The sequence below is a fragment of the Hippopotamus amphibius genome, chromosome 12 (assembly GCF_030028045.1).
Source record: "Hippopotamus amphibius kiboko isolate mHipAmp2 chromosome 12, mHipAmp2.hap2, whole genome shotgun sequence".
NCBI classification, from domain to species: Eukaryota; Metazoa; Chordata; class Mammalia; order Artiodactyla; family Hippopotamidae; genus Hippopotamus; species Hippopotamus amphibius.
In genome coordinates, this window is record NC_080197.1 from 26,499,553 (window position 1) to 26,515,999 (window position 16,447).

The window sequence follows — 16,447 nt, forward strand, 5'->3', positions numbered from 1 at the left end:
GCTGTCCCTCCTCCCACGTCAAGGTCTGCCTGGGGAGGAGCAAGAGCACGAGACACTTCTCAGAACCCACTAGAACTATGTTCTCTTCAATTTCTTGTGGACTCTCACACTCCACCAACCCAACATGGCAAGTTTTCTAGTCCTGGGAGCAGGAAACCTTGCTTCAATTCATCATATATATGCTATTCTTAATGTCTCCTATGTCCCGAATTTTGAAATTGAAAAACCCAGGCTTTGGGAATTCCCTGACAATCCAGTGGTTAGGACTAGGTGCTTTCACTGCTGTGGCCTGGGTTCAATCCCTGGTTGGGGAACTAAGATCCTTCAAACCGCAGGGTGCAGAAAAAGTGGGGAGAGAGAGTGAAAAAAGGAATAGTATCTTATAACTAAAACAACAACGGCAAAACAACCCAACAAACAAACAAACCAAAAAAACCAGCCCAGGGTATAAAAAAAAATGAACCTACTGTAAAATTGACTTTTTGGGGGTGTATAATTCAATGAGTTTTAATACACAAATAGTTTTATGTAGCCACAATAATAATCAGAATACTACAGAACAGTTCCATCACCCCCACAATACCCTCTTGCTGCCCTTTCACAGTTACCGCCTCCCTCTTCCTCTGCAACTGGCAACAATTGATCTGTTCTCTGTCACTGCTGTTTTGTCAGAGACCCAGTCTTTGTAGACTCAAAAGCCTTCTCTCTGCCTCTGCTGGAGTTGCCCTCCCTTGCAGCACAGGTGCTGCTTGTTTCACTGCCCCGAGCAGGGCAAGGGTCGTGGAGCATCAGGAAGCATGGACGGACACCCATCTAGCGTTTCAAGACAGTGTTTTCCGCATCGATGACGTCAATGTGTTCCCAATATGTTTGCCAGAAACTGGAGGTTGTGCCCTTTTCTTCCCACATATCAGATTGTGACTGTATTTGGGAGCCTTTACTTGTGTCATTTTGTGAATCAAGAGATCCGTTTTTATGAGCTGAATTGAACAACGTTTTAAAATAGAAAGGCCAAGAAGGTAATGTTTCCCCTCTAATAAGAGGGTATTGTAAAGAAGAATGGGTTAGTTACAGATCAAATAAGGAAACTACCTCTTTGTGTATCCAGTGTTTGCGGTTCTCTGTATAACCACTTTACATTATTGCTAATGAATATGTGTGTATTGGTGAAAAATCTGGAAAATACAAATGTGCTAAAAGAAAAAATAAACATCTAGACATCTAAACATCACTTCCCTTTTTATTTTAATAAATATCCATCCAGTCTGGTCAAAAAACAAAACAAACAAACAAAAAACGAGATCCGTTTCTAAAGGGCAGAGTTCGTTTTATTTTTCAAGGGACTCTGAACTACACAAGGTCTGTTCTCCAGAACTTGGGAGTGGGATTCTGGTTCTGTTCGCTGGGAGTCAGAACTCTGTACCCAAGGGCGTGGAAGTCACAAACACAGGCGGGGCAGGGCCTGGAACAAGCTTTTGAGTATTGGGGGCTGAATTTCTGCTTCAATTACCCCCCAGAGGTCCATTGTGCAATAAGCTCCTCCAGGAGAAAACATGATGAGTCTACAGTTTCTGTGAACCTTAAAATGAAAACAGAATGTGAGAAAGCCAAGGCACCCCTGAAAGGGTCAGGAGGAAGGCAGACAAAAGCTGCCTTCACCAAGGGACCAGGCAACCTCGCCGGAGGATGGAGCCCAGCCCTCCTGTGTTTGCTCTTTGATTCATGGGCAGGAAAACCCCTGTAAACTCAAGGCTGTCAAGGGGAATCATTTGTGTGAACATGGGCGTTTAGGGTTGCGAATGCCCAGTGAAGCATCTCGGATTAGGGAATCTGAATTGAAAAATGGAGACATGAGTATCTCTTGCCCTATTCTAATCTCTGAGCTGCTGACACTTCCTTGTTTAAGCTTAGCTGACCGCAGATTTCATCATTTTCCCCTCATTGCGGGGCTGTGGGGTGGGGGGTGGGGGCTGTTAGAAGGAAGGGAGGGAAGACTGAAGGGGGGATTCGGCGTGGTCACGGCAGCGGGCTCTGGAGTCTGACTGCTTGAGTGCCGTTGACTTGGTCATTTCCTGGCTGTGTGAGGCACGACTCACCTCCCCCCAGCAGTGTGAGGCTCCTGCTACTCTGCAGCCTTTAAGATTCCTGTTCCCACTTTGCAGGGGAGGAAGACCAAGAGGTCAAGTGCCTTGTTCCCGACACAGCTAGGGAGTCATAAGACCAGGACTCATCCATCATTTAACCACAGGTATTTGCTGAACTCACATTCGGTGCCAGGCCTGTGCCGGGGGCTGGAGGGTCACTGGTCACCCTGATGTACGTTTACACCCTCGTGAAACTTCTTGTTGGGCTGAATCGAATTTGAACTCAGATCTGTTTTTGCTTTATACCTTACCACTCTGTGGTTTATACTTTACCAGTCTGTCACCATTCTTCTTCACTCCCTTGGAGCCCAGCAAAGTGCTTGGCATATATTAGGTGCTCAGTAAACATGGGCTGAATGAATGAGGGGATGAGAAATCTCAGCAGGACTCTCCCCGCATTGGTGAGCAAATCCATGGATGGGCTACTGGCTGCAAATGACAGGAAGGGAAAGAGTGTTTTCTCTGTCACTTCTGGGCTGATGAGCATGTATATCCAGTGTTGGGATGGACACTCATCAGGTCTGACTCCTGGAACGCAAGCCTCAGGGCCCAGACAAGAGGACCTCTGTACCCTTCAGAGCTAGAATTTATTATGGAAGAGGACAGGAAGTCCACAGGGCCTGTGGTAAAAGTGGGGCATCGGGAGCCCCACTCTGAGGAAGACGTAAGGTCTCCAAATGTGGAATCTCCTTCTGATCATCAGTGGGCAGCTGGAGGGCGCTCAAGTCTGGCTCCTGGAAGGTTGGCTGGACTCAAAGTTGGTTGAGTTCATGAGCAATAGCCTGCTCTGTAAGGAGAAGAGGCAGAATCAGTTACCAGGTGTCTGCCCTCTGACCCCTGGGTCCATACGGAAGGGGTGTTTCATCCATCCCTGCTGACCAAGGCCTGGTGCTGGGAACATGCATGTTAAAATTCTTCAGATGATATCTAACAATTCACTTCTAGTGTCTTCCAGTCACTGTGAACTCCCTGAAGGCAGGACTATATCTGTTTATCTGCAGCTGGGATGGGGGTGGGCTTGGGTAGGAGGGCCAGTGCTCCCTAAAGGATTGAGTGGAGATCTTGGGAGAAGCTCTGGCAACCTGGAGGTTTGGGTGACTTGGCGGGGCACAGCCTGACTGGTGGGGTGTCCTCTGCTGTCCCAGCTCTCTTGGAGGACAGGGAAGGTGACAGTCATATAGTCACCTCTGAGTGTCCTCAAGGCATATGAGACATCCCTCAGCAGGTCTCAGTGAGAGCTGCGGTGGGGGCACCTCTTCTGGCCATTTGCCTGTCCTGAGTCCTGCCCCCTGGATGGCACACAGGCGCTCACTCACCCATAAGGCTTTTCAACAGTTTCACATCCAGCTGCCTGAGGATTTCATCAATCAGAGGACACACCTGGGCCACCAGCAGAGAAAGGAGTGTCAGACCAGGGACTGGGAAAAGAAAACTGGAGGGCGTGTGGCCAGAAACCACTGGATTGCCACAAGGAATCATGGCAAGAGTGGCTCCCTTGTATTGAGCGCCAACTACCCGTTAGGTGCCATGCACAGAACTTCCATGCTTTGCCCCCCTGAATCCTTGTGACCCTCTGTGAAATAGGGACTGTGATGGTTCCCATGCGACTGATGGGGAAACTGAGGCTCTGGGAGGCTAAGTCACTTGCCCAAGGACACACGGCCAGCAGATGGCAAAACTGAGCATTTTAATTGAGATTTCTCAGGTTCTAAAGCCCAGTTCTTTGCTGAAATGTCAATATATATGTCCTGACCCTCAGACTCAAGGAGGCCTAAGGTGAAACTATTTTTCTCAGACTTACCTGACTTTCTATCAGATGTGGGATAACTTTTTCCAAGTTGTCTCTGAGGGTGAGGAAAACATGTTTCATCTTTGGTGGGATATCTCTAGAAAGAGAGGTACAGAACAGAAAAGATAAATACAGGAAATACTAATGTCAGGTGCTGTGTATGGAGAACATCGCACACAGCCATTGAATCCTCAGCTAGCCCTACATGAGAGGCGTCATTGTAAGCAATAGTCAAAGATGCAGCTCAGAGAGGTGATGTGCCTTGCTCACGGTCACACAGCTAGTTAAGTGCTGATTAACTACCCACAGTCCGTAGCCACAGTCTACAGTCCTCTTCGTGGATGTCTGGCATGATCTATGCATTCAGTGAATGTCCGATGAATAAATGAATGGACAACCACTGACGACCTAGTTGCTTTCAGTGTTCTGGAATTACAGAGAGAAGTCAGACACAAATCTCGCCCTTGAGGGACTCACAGTCTGGGCTGATACACTTGGTCAGACACACTTGGTCAAAATAGATCTTCATTTAGGTCTATGTTTTCTCTTATTCACTACCGTATCCCTAGCATCAAGCTCACCGTGCCTAGCACATAGTAGGTTCTCAGCAAATATCTGTTGAATGAATGAGTGATGAGGAGGAGCTTTAAAGAAGGAGGGAGGGGCATCCAGGCATAAGGATCAGCATGTGCAAAGGCATGGTGGTATGAAATTGTATGGCATATTGATGGAGTGGTTTCTTTCAGAGAGACTTGAGGGCAAAGGACTGCAGAATGGGCTAGGGGATAAGACAAGTAGGGCCTTGAGTGACATCCAGGAGTTTACTCTTCATCGAGAAGGCATTGGAGAACCATTAGAGGGTTTGGAGCAGGGGCTGGGGGACATGACCAGATATCTGGGCTAGAAACTGATTTCTGCTAGAGGTGGAGAACGGAGTGAAATCAGTGATGTCTGAGTCAGGGAAAGCTGGAGGAGGCTCCCACAGTGGTCCAGGAAATGGACTATGAGCCTGGGCAGTGGCTGTGGGGATGGAGAGAAAGGGAGCAGGTGAAAGTTGCCAGGAGGTCATTGATGGGACCTGGTGAAGATGGGCTGTGGGGAGCAAGGAGGAGGAAGAGTCTGGCTTCTGGGAGGGTGGAAGGGCCATCTCTGGGATGGGGATGCAGGAGGAGGAACAGATCCTGGGGAAAGGGTGAGATCTGCTTTGGGCTCATCCAGGAGGTGGTGGAGACTTGTGGCCGTAGCCAGGACTAGTCAGGAAGGGGCTAAACCTGGGGATGGGTGGCTGGGATCTTACTCAGTGAGGACTGTCGTGTGGACGCTGCTGGGCTTCACGCAGCAGCTGCCTATCACCAGATCCCTCCGGCCAAACTCATCTTTCTCCAGCCAGAACTCCACAGCGAGGTTCATGCGTGCATGTGTCTTTATGACCTGGTTACTGAAGGGCCTGGGGACGAGAGAGAGCAGGAGGAGGGAAGGGCAGGAGACAGAGAAAGAATAGAAGAAGGAGGAAGCAGCCAACAGGAGAGTGGCTCTTTATCAACAAACTAGCCCAATGGGGCTCCACTTTGCCTGGATGTTAAATTCTGTGAGCAGTGATTAAGGAGAAAAATTCTATTAGCCAAAGTGGCTTCCGAAAATCCTTTAAATAGACCAGATTAGGGCCTTTGGATATTCAAAAATTGAGAGTTAATCTGAAAGATCTGGGTTCCCCAAATTGCCAAAATCTGCCTCCCCTCACCCCTACTCCCAGCTTCCCAGTGAAGAGGAACATGCCTTTCAGAGCCCGCTTCTGTATGACTCACAGTCTCAAGTCAATGTCAAATTCAAGTGAGATGTTTGCTGAGAACCACTCCTTATGGAAAGACATCCGGATCCCGCCATAGTCCAGCTGAATGTTGGTGATGTTGGCGCTACACAAGGAAAGAGCAAAGCACCCCGCCAAGGGCGAAGGACCTCAGACCTCAAGCCTTGGGCTGACAGACAAGGCTGGTGCATCTCTAAAACAGGCCTGGCAGTCGGATTTGAAGTCAGATCCTTTTACAGATGCTCTGAGGGCAAGAGCTCCCTGAAGGAGTTCTGGGGTTATAAGCAGTCCCTGAATGCCCCTAACAGCTCCACACAACTGACTCGGGAAACCCACAGCCAACTGAAGACCCAGCCCCTGGGCCCATTCTCAGAGCCAGCCTCCTGCTCTCAGTGGATGGCCCCACCACCTGCCCAGGGGCCCAGGCCCAATAACCCCAGGAGCTGTCTCCAACTTCTCTCCATCCCTCACCTCCACATTCCACCCATTAGCAAATCATGCTGGCTCTGCTTGCAAAATATATCCTGAACTGGGCTGCTTCCCATCACTCTCTTGCTTTCATCTGGTCCAGGACACCATCACCTTTTGCCTGGAGATGCTCTAGTTTCTCTCTGGGCTCCTGGCTACAATCTCTGCCTCTCCACAAACTATCTCCATGCGGCAGCCAGAGAGGCCTTAACACTCCCCTATCACTCAGTGTTCTCCATTGGTTTCTCACTGCTCTTGGAATAAAGTCCAAACTCCACAACACAGCCCCTAAGACCTGCAGGCTCTGGCTTCACCTGGCTTCCGCAGCTCTGTCTCCTACCACCCTCCCCCTTGCTCACCCAGCCACACAGGACTTTTTCTCTTTCTCAAATGCATCAATCTCCTTCCTACCTCAGGGCCTTTGCACTTACTGTGCTCCATGTCCTCATGTCACTCACCTCCTTCTCTTCATTCATATTTCTACTTAATGGTTAGGAAGTACCCCCCCCCTTACCCCCCACCGCCCGCTGCCCCAATCAGCCCTATCGCTCTCGCCCCTGACCTTGCTCAATTTGTCTTCACGTTATATCCCTCCATCTGAAGAAAGTTATTAACTTTCATGGCCTATCTCACTAACTAGGATGTAATATCCAAAAGGGCAGGGACCATAGGTCTGTGTAGAGCTGTATTCCTGGTACTCAGCCCAGATGCTGGTACACAGTAGGCACTCAATGAGTAACTGTCACAATTGTGAAAGGAATGAATGAAGGGAGGCAATTGTGGCTGTACGCAGCAAGAGAAACCCTGCTGGTGAGTACTGGGGCTCATTAAAATGGAGGGAATGAGGGATTCAAATCAGAGAGAAGGTAGGTCAAGGGCACAGCAGGTTGCGATAACGGTGTTACATTTGAGCATTTTTGAGACCCGGCAGCTGAGGGGGCCTGCAACCATTGAGAGGAAGGAGGGGAAACGGAGGTGGAGCACAGGCCCAGTTCTGCAAGGCTAATTATACCAGTGGCTATGCATCCACTATGAGCCACAGGGAAAGCTCCTAACAGCTCCAGGAGGAAGGGATACTTGTGCCCATTTCATTGATGAGGACTCAAGACTGAAGCTCAGGGAGCTCAAATGCCTTGTCCAGAGTCACACAGCTTTCAAGCCACAGAGTGTGGTTCAGACGCCTGACTCTGGTCCTGGGTTCCTTTGGTATCCCGGATGTTCAATCCAGGTTGTGCTCTGGGTACCCATTTTATAGATGAGACCAGAGTGGCCCAGCAATTTCTTAAAAGTTGGTGGCAGAGTCAGGATTTAAATGCTCCCAAACCTTCACCTTTAATTACCTTGCTGTGCTGCCTCCCCCAGTAAACCTTTGAACTGGGCCCCCCACTCATCCTTGTACTGAGCCTGACATCTCCTTCCAATCTTCCCTCCTTCCCTCTTCACAGGTCTTGCACCTCCATGCCTTCAGCTCTGCCCTCTGACCCAGAGCTTAATAAGGAGGGCCAGGGATGCAGTTCAGGGTCTCACCTGACTTCTTGATGCTGCTGAGGGCTCGTGCTGGCAATTAGCCAGCCGACCATTCCCGGGGCCGTCTGCCCAGAGGCATTCAGACTTTCCAGGAGGCGGATGTTCTGGATTCGACTCTCTGTATTGTGCTTCATGAGGCCCTGGGCAATAACTGAAAATGGGTATGGGATCAGAGATATTGCTTGATGTCCTGGCAAAGTGGGGGCCCAGGTTGCAGGCTGCCGACCCCGCTTCCTGCTGAGTGATCAGTGTGTCATCCCCCTGCCCCCAACACTGAGATCCACATTCTTCATCTGTGAAATGATGCTTTGTAGGGCTGTTGTGACACACCCGCAGAGGGTCTGGCAAGCAATAGCTCCTCAGGAGAGATATTATGGTTGAAAGTTCACCCAGTGCTGTGTCTCTGAATCTGGAACACAGAGCCTAACATACAGGATGTAGTTCACAGTAAATGTTGGTTGAAGAGAAAGAGGCGTGCAAATAAGGAGAGAATAAATAGAAATCCTCCCACACTATACTCAGAATAAACTGCAGGACTGGGTAGAGCTACCAGCGGAAAAGAATGAATTCCAAAAAGGAGGGAGATTTTAAAAGCTATCGACATGTGTAAGTCCTGGCTCTCTCTCTCTCTCTTTTTTTTTAAATTTTATTTATTTATTATTTTGGGGGGGGTACACCAAGTTCAATCATCTGTTTTTATACACATATCCCCATATTCCCTCCCTCCCTTGACTCCCCCCCCAGTCCTGGCTCTCTTGGTCCTAGACCCCAGCTGCCCAGACCGGGGACCCAGCTCTGACAAATCTCAGAGCTCACTTCAGGACACATTTATTTCGCTGACTCGACCCTCCTGGTGATCAGGCCCCACGCTGAGAACTATGGGCTGCTGCAGAGCCGCAGAAGCCATTGTGACACCTCACCCCCATCCTCCGGGGCCAGCTCCCAGACCCCCTTTCAGCACCCCATGTTTCTGCTGCCTACAAACAAGAAAGTGTCTCTACAGTCATAGACCTGGGTTCAAATCCTAGCTCTGCCACCTCCCCAAGTCTTGATTTCCTCATCTGTGTAATAGGGGCAGTAATAATACCCATCTCATAGATACTTACTAGGAATATTGAGGCATTCAACCAAAGGATATTTACTGAGAATTTACTGGGTATTAGGCTCAGTGCTGGGCACTAAACACACAAACCAGCTTTCTATCTAGCAGGAGAACATACATTAACGGAATAGTTTCAAGGATGGAGTGAAACTATAGGTATGCCTAGAATTCTTATTAGTTCTTGGTTAAGGATGATAGTAGCACTTGGGAATTTGTGAGCAGCAGACACTAGTAGTTGCCAGTCCAGTAACCATCCATCCATCCTCCCATCTATTCTCCATCTATCTGTCTATTCAACATCCATCCATCCATTCACCCATCTATCTATCTACTTATCCATACATCCTCCCATCCATCCTCTCATCCACCCACTCTCGCATCCACCCATTCATCCTGTTTTTCCCATCTGACCCCTCTTTTGATTCAGGCACTCTCTTCAATTTCTGGTCCAGATGAGGCTGTTGATTATCATTGCATGTTGACTCTTTCAGGTACAAAGTTCACATATAATCCAAATTCGTTCTATTAGACAAAACAGAAGATCCTATGCTTCATGTTTGAGGGGAAGGTTTTTCCCTCTTTCTCCTACTGGAAAGGAGCAAGACAGCCTATAACTCCACTGGCCACAGGTCACCATCTTCCTGTCACACTGGGAACCAGCAGCCTGGGGATGAAACCATGACGATAGCAGAGCTAAGAAAGGACAAAACCCAGTTCTGGATGGCAGCTTTGAGCTGCTGGTTGAACCACACCTGGAGCTTGCTCTGCCTATGACTTTCATACTTTTTGTAATTGTTTAAACCAGATTGACTTGGGTTTTCTGTAACTTGCAGTTAAACACCCTAACTGATACATGAGAAGTGATTGTAGAGACAAACATTTTCACAGTTGAAAAACACTTTGCACATATTTGCCTTCATTTAAGTCTCAAAAGCAGCTCCATGAAACAGCATTCAAACTGCACCTATTGTACAGATGAGGATACCAGGACCCACAACCACACGTGAATATATTTGATAACCTAAATGAAATGGATACCTTTATGGCAAACCATAAAATGCCAAGTTGTGATGAGGGGAAATGGGAAACATTGATAACTTAAAATCATTAAGAAATAGAAATAAGTAATCTCATTCCCTGAAAGTTTTGATCTAGATAGTTTTATGGAAGACTTTTACCCAACTTTACGAAAAGGTAATTGTGAAAGAAAATAGAAAAAGAAGAAGATGCAAAATTCATTTTATGAGGCTTTCAACTTGCTTCAAGAACAGCACAAGGAAAGAATATTACAGATCAATTTTATGTATGAAAAATTTGCTAAGATCTTAAATAAATTACTAGCTAATGAATCTAATATCTAATAGTATGTTATAAAAATATTATATTACATTATCAAATATAAACTTTAGTTTGACACATTATAAATACTTTATAGTACATTATAAAAATAATACATTATAAGATAGTAGATTATAGTCACATATTTATAGTACATTATAAAAATATCATATTTATTCCCAAAATGCCAGGATGGGTTCAACATAAGAAAATCTATTAATACAATTTAACACATTAACAGAGTAGAAGAAAAAAATGGATTAATATTTAGATGCAGGAAAACATTTGTTAAAGGTCAATACTGATTTATGATTAAGAGAAGTTTAGGAAACTAGGAATACAAGGGGACTTTCTTAACATGATAAAAGCTATATCCCATGCAAGGATTCTTCAATATACGCAAATCAATCAACATGATACATCATATCAACAAATTGAAGGATAAAAACCATATGATCATTTCAATAGATGCAGAAAAAGCTTTTGACAAAGTTCAACATCCATTTATGATAAAAGCTCTCCAGAAAATGGGCATAGAAGGAAATTACCTCAACATAATAAAAGCCATATATGAAAAACCAAAAGCCAACATCGTTCTCAACGGGGAAAAACTGGAAGAATTCCCTCTAAGAACAGGAACAAGACAAGGGTGTCCACTCTCACCACTATTATTCAACATAGTTTTGGAAGTTTTAGCCACAGCAATCAGAGAAGAAAAAGAAATCAAAGGAATCCAAATTGGAAAAGAAGAAGTAAAATTGTCACTCTTTGCAGATGACATGATATGATATATAGAAAACCCTAAAGACTCTACCAGAAAACTGCTAGCACTCATTGATGAGTTTAGTAAAGTAGCAGGATACAAAATTAATGCACAGAAATCTCTTGCATTCCTACACACTAACAACGGAAGAGCAGAAAGAGAAATTAAGGAAACTCTCCCATTCACCATTGCAACAAAAAGAATAAAATACCTAGGAATAAACCTGCCTAAGGAGGCAAAAGATCTGTATGCAGAAAACTTTAAGACATTGATGAAAGAAATCAAAGACGACACAAACAGATGGAGGGACATACAATGTTCCTGGATTGGAAGAATCAACATAGTGAAAATGTCTGTACTACCCAAAGCAATTTACAGATTCAATGCAATCCCCATCAAATTACCAATGGCATTTTTCACAGAACTAGAGCAAGAAATCTTATGATTTGTATGGAAACGCAAAAGACCCTGAATAGCCAAAGCAATCTTGAGAAGGAAAAATGGAGTGGGTGGAATCAGGCTTCCTGACTTCAAACTATACTACAAGGCCATAGTGATCAAGACAGTATGGTACTGGCACAAAAACAGAAAGGACGATCAATGGAATGGAATAGAGAACTCAGAAGTAAGCCCAAACACATATGGGCACCTTATCTTTGACAAAGGAGGCACGAGTATACAATGGAAAAAAGACAGCCTCTTCAATAAGTGGTGCTGGGAAAATTGGACAGCTACATGTAAAAGAATGAAATTAGAACACTTCCTAACACCATACACAAAAATAAACTCCAAGTGGATTAAAGACCTACATGTAAGGCCAGACACTATCAAACTCCTAGAGGAAAACATAGGCAGAACACTCTTTGACATACATCAAAGCAACATCCTTTTTGACCCACCTCCTAGAATCAGGGAAATAAAATCAAGAATAAACGAATGGGACCTCATGAAACTTAAAAGCTTTTGCACAGCAAAAGAAACCATAAACAAGACTAAAAGGCAACCCTCAGAATGGGAAAAAATAATTGCCTATGAAACAATGGACAAAGGATTAACCTCCAAAATATACAAGCAGCTCATGCAGCTTCATACCAAAAAAGCAAATAACCCAATCCACAAATGGGCAGAAGACCTAAATAGACATTTCTCCAAAGAAGACATACAGATGGCCAACAAACACATGAAAAGACGCTCAACATCACTAATCATCAGAGAAATGCAAGTCAAAGCCACAATGAGGTATCACCTCACACCAATCAGAATGGCCATCATCACAAAGTCTGGAAACCACAAATGTTGGAGAGGGTGTGGAGAAAAGGGAACTCTCCTGCACTGTTGGTGGGACTGTAAGTTGGTACAGCCACTATGGAAAACAATTTGGAGGTTCCTTCAAAAACTACACATAGAACTACCATATGATCCAGTAATCCCACTCCTGGGCATATACCCAAAGAAAACCATAATCCCAAAAGAAACTTGTACCATAATGTTTATTGCAGCACTATTTACAATAGCCAGGACATGGAAGCAACCTAAATGCCCATCAACAAATGAATGGATACAGAAGATGTGGCATATATATACAATGGAATATTACTCAGCTATAAAAAGGGATGAGATGGAGCTATATGTCATGAGGTGGATAGAACTACAATCTGTCATACAGAGTGAAGTAAGTCAGAAAGAGAAGGACAAATATTGTATGCTAACTCACATATACGGAATCTAAAAATGGTACTGATGAACTCAGTGACAAGAATAAGGATGCAGATACAGAGAATGGACTGGAGAACTCGAGGTATGGGAGGGGGCGGGGGGTGAAGGGGAAACTGAGACGAAGCGAGAGAGTAGCACAGACATATATATACTACTAACTGTAAAACACTCAGTGGGAAGTTGTTGTATAACAAAGGGAGTCCAACTCAAGGATGGAAGATGCGTTAGAGGACTGGGGCAGGGAGGGTGGGGGGGACTCGAGGGGGGGGAGTCAAGGAAGGGAGGGAATACGGGGATATGTGTATAAAAACAGATGATTGAACCTGGTGTACCCCCCAAAAAATTTAAAAAAAATTAAAAAAAAAAAAAAAAAAGCTATATCCCAAAAAGCTACAGAAAATATGCTAAGTGGCGAATTCTAGATACATTCCCATTCCTATAGGAGGCCTTGGCTGTGCTGCAAGATAAGATAAAGGCACAACAAGTATAAGGTTTAGAAGAGAAAAGACTGTCACTACTTGCAGATGATATAATCCTTTACATAGAAAATCAAACAGAATAAGTAAGACAAGTTATTAGAGTTAATAAGCAGTCGGCAAGACTTTTGGGTAGCAGATTAATTTTTAAAAATCAACAGCTTTCCTCTCATCTGTACCAGCAATACCAACTAGAAAATATAATAGAAAATTAGACAATATTTACTGTGGCAACAAAACCCATAAATTCTCTAAGAATCAATTTAACAGAGCATACAAGACATTTATAGAACTTTAAAATTCTAGTAAGGGATATAAAATATAATCTGAATGAACTGAAAGATATACTAAGTTTGTAGCTGGCTAACATAATATTGCAAAAATGTCAATTGTCATTAAATTAATAAACAAATTCAGGGAAATCATAATTAAATTTCCAGAAGATTTTTTCTCTTTTTTTAGGGAACTCAAGACAGTCTAAAATTCATTTGGAAGAAGAAAATTCTATCAGATAAAATGGCATTTCACAAAGATGTAGTATTTAAAATATTATGTTTTTGGTACAGAAACAGACACAGAACACAGAACTCAAAAAGGAATCCATGTATTTGGAAACTTAATCATTTAGTAAATGGGTTGAATGAAACCATATGGAAAGAAGAGAAGCTGAATCTCTAATTTACGTATATAAATGTACACAAAGGTGGCCTCCAAATGAATTAAAATCCTGTATGTGAAAAGTGAAACTATAAATCTGTTAGAAAAAACAGGGTAGAGGCAAGGGCTTAAGACTCATCAAATACAAACCATAAGATAAAATGTGGATGAGTTTGAAAATATTCCCGTTCAATGAAGCGTCTACAAAGTTAATAGGTGACAGTTTGGGAGAAATGTTAGCAATGCTTTGACCTGACAAGGGACTAGTGTCAAGAATAAATTAACATCTCCTCAAATCAAAGAGGATAAAAAATGGAAAAATGGGCAAAAGATAAGAACAGAGAATTCAAAGAAGTCAAAATGGCTAACAAAATTAAGATGTGATGCTCAAACTTCTCGCTAATCAGATAGCCAAGCTAAAACAATTAGATATCACTCAAATACACATCAGACTGGCAAACAATTAGAAAGATGGTGTTATATACTGAATTGTGCTCCACCCCCCCAACCCCCCAAATTAATATAGTGAAGTCTTAATCTCTAATGTGACTGTATTTGGAAATGGGGCCTTGAAGGAGGAATTAAGGTTAAATCAGGTCATAAGGGTGGGGTCTTAATCCGATGAGACTGGTGTCCTTATAAGAAGATGAAGAGACACCAAAGTCCACTCACTCACCCTCTGTGCACACACAGAAGAAAGGCCATGTGAGGATACAGTGAGAAGTTGGCCATCTGCAAGCCAGGAAGAGAGGTATCACTAGAAACCAACCCCATGGGCAACTTGATCTTGTACTTCCAGCCTCCAGAGCTGTGAGAAAATAAATGTTTGTTGTTCGAGCTACCTGGTGAGTGGTTTTGTGCAGCGGCAGCCCAAGAAGACTGCTACAGGTGGATTCTCTCCGGTGCTGGGAAACATGGGGACACAGGTATGTTTGTTTGTTACTAGAGTGGGTGTAGACCTACACAACCATTCTAGAGAGCAATCTGGCCGTCTTTAGTTAAATTCAGTTTGCATCTGCTTAGAGTCCAGCTCTCTCCCTTCAGGGTATATCCCAGGGACATTCTCCCACAGGTTCTAAGAAGGACACAAGTGAGGATGTTCATTGCTCTGTAGTTTACAATAGTGGGGAGTTAGAGGCAACTCAATTGTTCATCCCTAGGGAAATGGCCAAATGGTGGTGAAGTGGATGAATTTCATGGACTTTTCCGCACGAGTCTGAAGCAACAGATGTCAGCACAGTGTCCAGTGAAAACAGTAAAAAAAACAATGAAATCTATATGGCATTACCACTTATGTAAATCAAAACACTGTATGTTTTACAAGGATATGGGCATTTTAAAAAACGTATATTAGGGAATTCCCTGGCTGTCTAGTGGTTAGGACTCCGCGCTTTCACTGCCGGGGCCCGGGTTCAATCCCTGGCCAGGGAACTAAGATCCTGCAAGCTGTGCAGAGCCGTCCCAAAAACCCAACACCTGCAGTGCCTGCCATGGAAGAGGGGAAGGGGGGTAAGAACAAGAGGTTGAGGGGAAAAGAACATAAAATAAAACACAAGAGGGGCCTCTCCATGTTTCGTGGTGATGATGTGCTAGGAATAGGCATATGATCAACTCAGCCTCAATTTTCTGTATTTCAGGTCTAAGGAAAAAAGGAAGAGAAGATGGTAAATGATGGGTCCCAGGTTATCTAGCAAGTTAGTGGTGGGGTCAAGATAATGCTTTCCCCACCCTCCCTGTGACAGCGGGCAGAGCACGGGCTTAGCTTACTTCTTGCTAGAGCCGATTTGCTCTCTGTGTGGGTCTTGGCCAGGCTGGGCCAGTGCTGCTTGTGGAGCGCCGAGGGCAAGGCCAGCAAGCTGAGGAGGACCAGAAGCCTCCACAGTGAACGCATCTTGGGTTCTGGGACCTGTGGGTATCAAGAAAGGTCAGATGGTACCCAGGCGGATGGCTGCAAGGGTGACCACCTGGATGGATGGACTCATGGTTTTCTGTAGGAAGATGACACCAGAGTTAGCCCCTAGCATGCTGTGGGGAGGTGTCGTGATGGGCTCTGGCAGCTGCCACCGGGGCTTGTTCACATGGTGAGGGCAGCAGGTGGAACCCTGGCGGGAGGCCGGGGATCCAGACGGAAGCTTTGTTGCTTAGAGACACCCAGGAGGGCCCACTGTTGGGTCATCCAGTGGGACTCCTCTCCCAGACCCTGCACAGGGTAAATGTTGGTGACTCTTCAGTGAATAAATGAATGAATGAACAGGCAAGGATGACTAACCTCAGGCTTTCCAATTGGACTAGGACTTTCTTAAGGGCAGGATCATCTGCAATGCCTACCACAATGCTTGCTTGCCAGAAATTAGGTGCTGATGATTGTTTGTTGAGTGACTAAATGACTGAATACATGAGATAGTGAAGATGGCTGGTCTCTGAAGCCCCCACTAAATTATGTTTCTGGAGCGCAGGGTGTGAGTTTAACTAATCCTCATGTGTCCAGTGCCTCCCATATTTGCCACATGAGAGTCACCAATGGTGTTTATTAAGTGATACAATTGAATGAATGAATAATTGGATGGATGGATGGTTTGTGGATAAGATTTACAGGGAGGGGACAGAGAGCCTTGAAGCCAAAGCATTAGGTTTACCTTGTTGCTCTGGGTTTGAGGGTC

The 16,447-nt window shown here is 44.8% G+C and overlaps 1 protein-coding gene across 1 annotated transcript; it reads right to left on the reverse strand.

The window, feature by feature from the left end:
- Window positions 1-2,713: 2,713 nt before the first annotated feature.
- On the reverse strand, window positions 2,714-15,899 carry BPIFA3 (BPI fold containing family A member 3). The gene is made up of 8 exons (XM_057703415.1): window positions 15,866-15,899; window positions 15,555-15,693; window positions 7,736-7,886; window positions 5,739-5,846; window positions 5,231-5,380; window positions 3,946-4,030; window positions 3,461-3,524; window positions 2,714-2,931 (listed from the first exon to the last, which is right to left on the reverse strand). The coding sequence occupies exons 2-8, from the start codon at window positions 15,676-15,678 to the stop codon at window positions 2,897-2,899; spliced, it is 717 nt and encodes a 238-aa protein (XP_057559398.1). The 5' UTR covers window positions 15,679-15,693; window positions 15,866-15,899; the 3' UTR covers window positions 2,714-2,896.
- Window positions 15,900-16,447: the final 548 nt, after the last annotated feature.

Bases quoted from the DNA above. Each gene is read 5' to 3' on its own strand.
- BPIFA3 (XM_057703415.1), bottom strand. From the start codon at position 15,678: ATGCGTTCACTGTGGAGGCTTCTGGTCCTCCTCAGCTTGCTGGCCTTG. The intron at 7,887-15,554 runs GTAAGCTAAGCC...ACCCATTTTCAG, and splicing joins CAAATCGGCTCTAGCAAGAA to TTATTGCCCAGGGCCTCATG. The intron at 5,847-7,735 runs GTGAGACCCTGA...TTCCTTGTGTAG, and splicing joins CAGCAGCATCAAGAAGTCAG to CGCCAACATCACCAACATTC.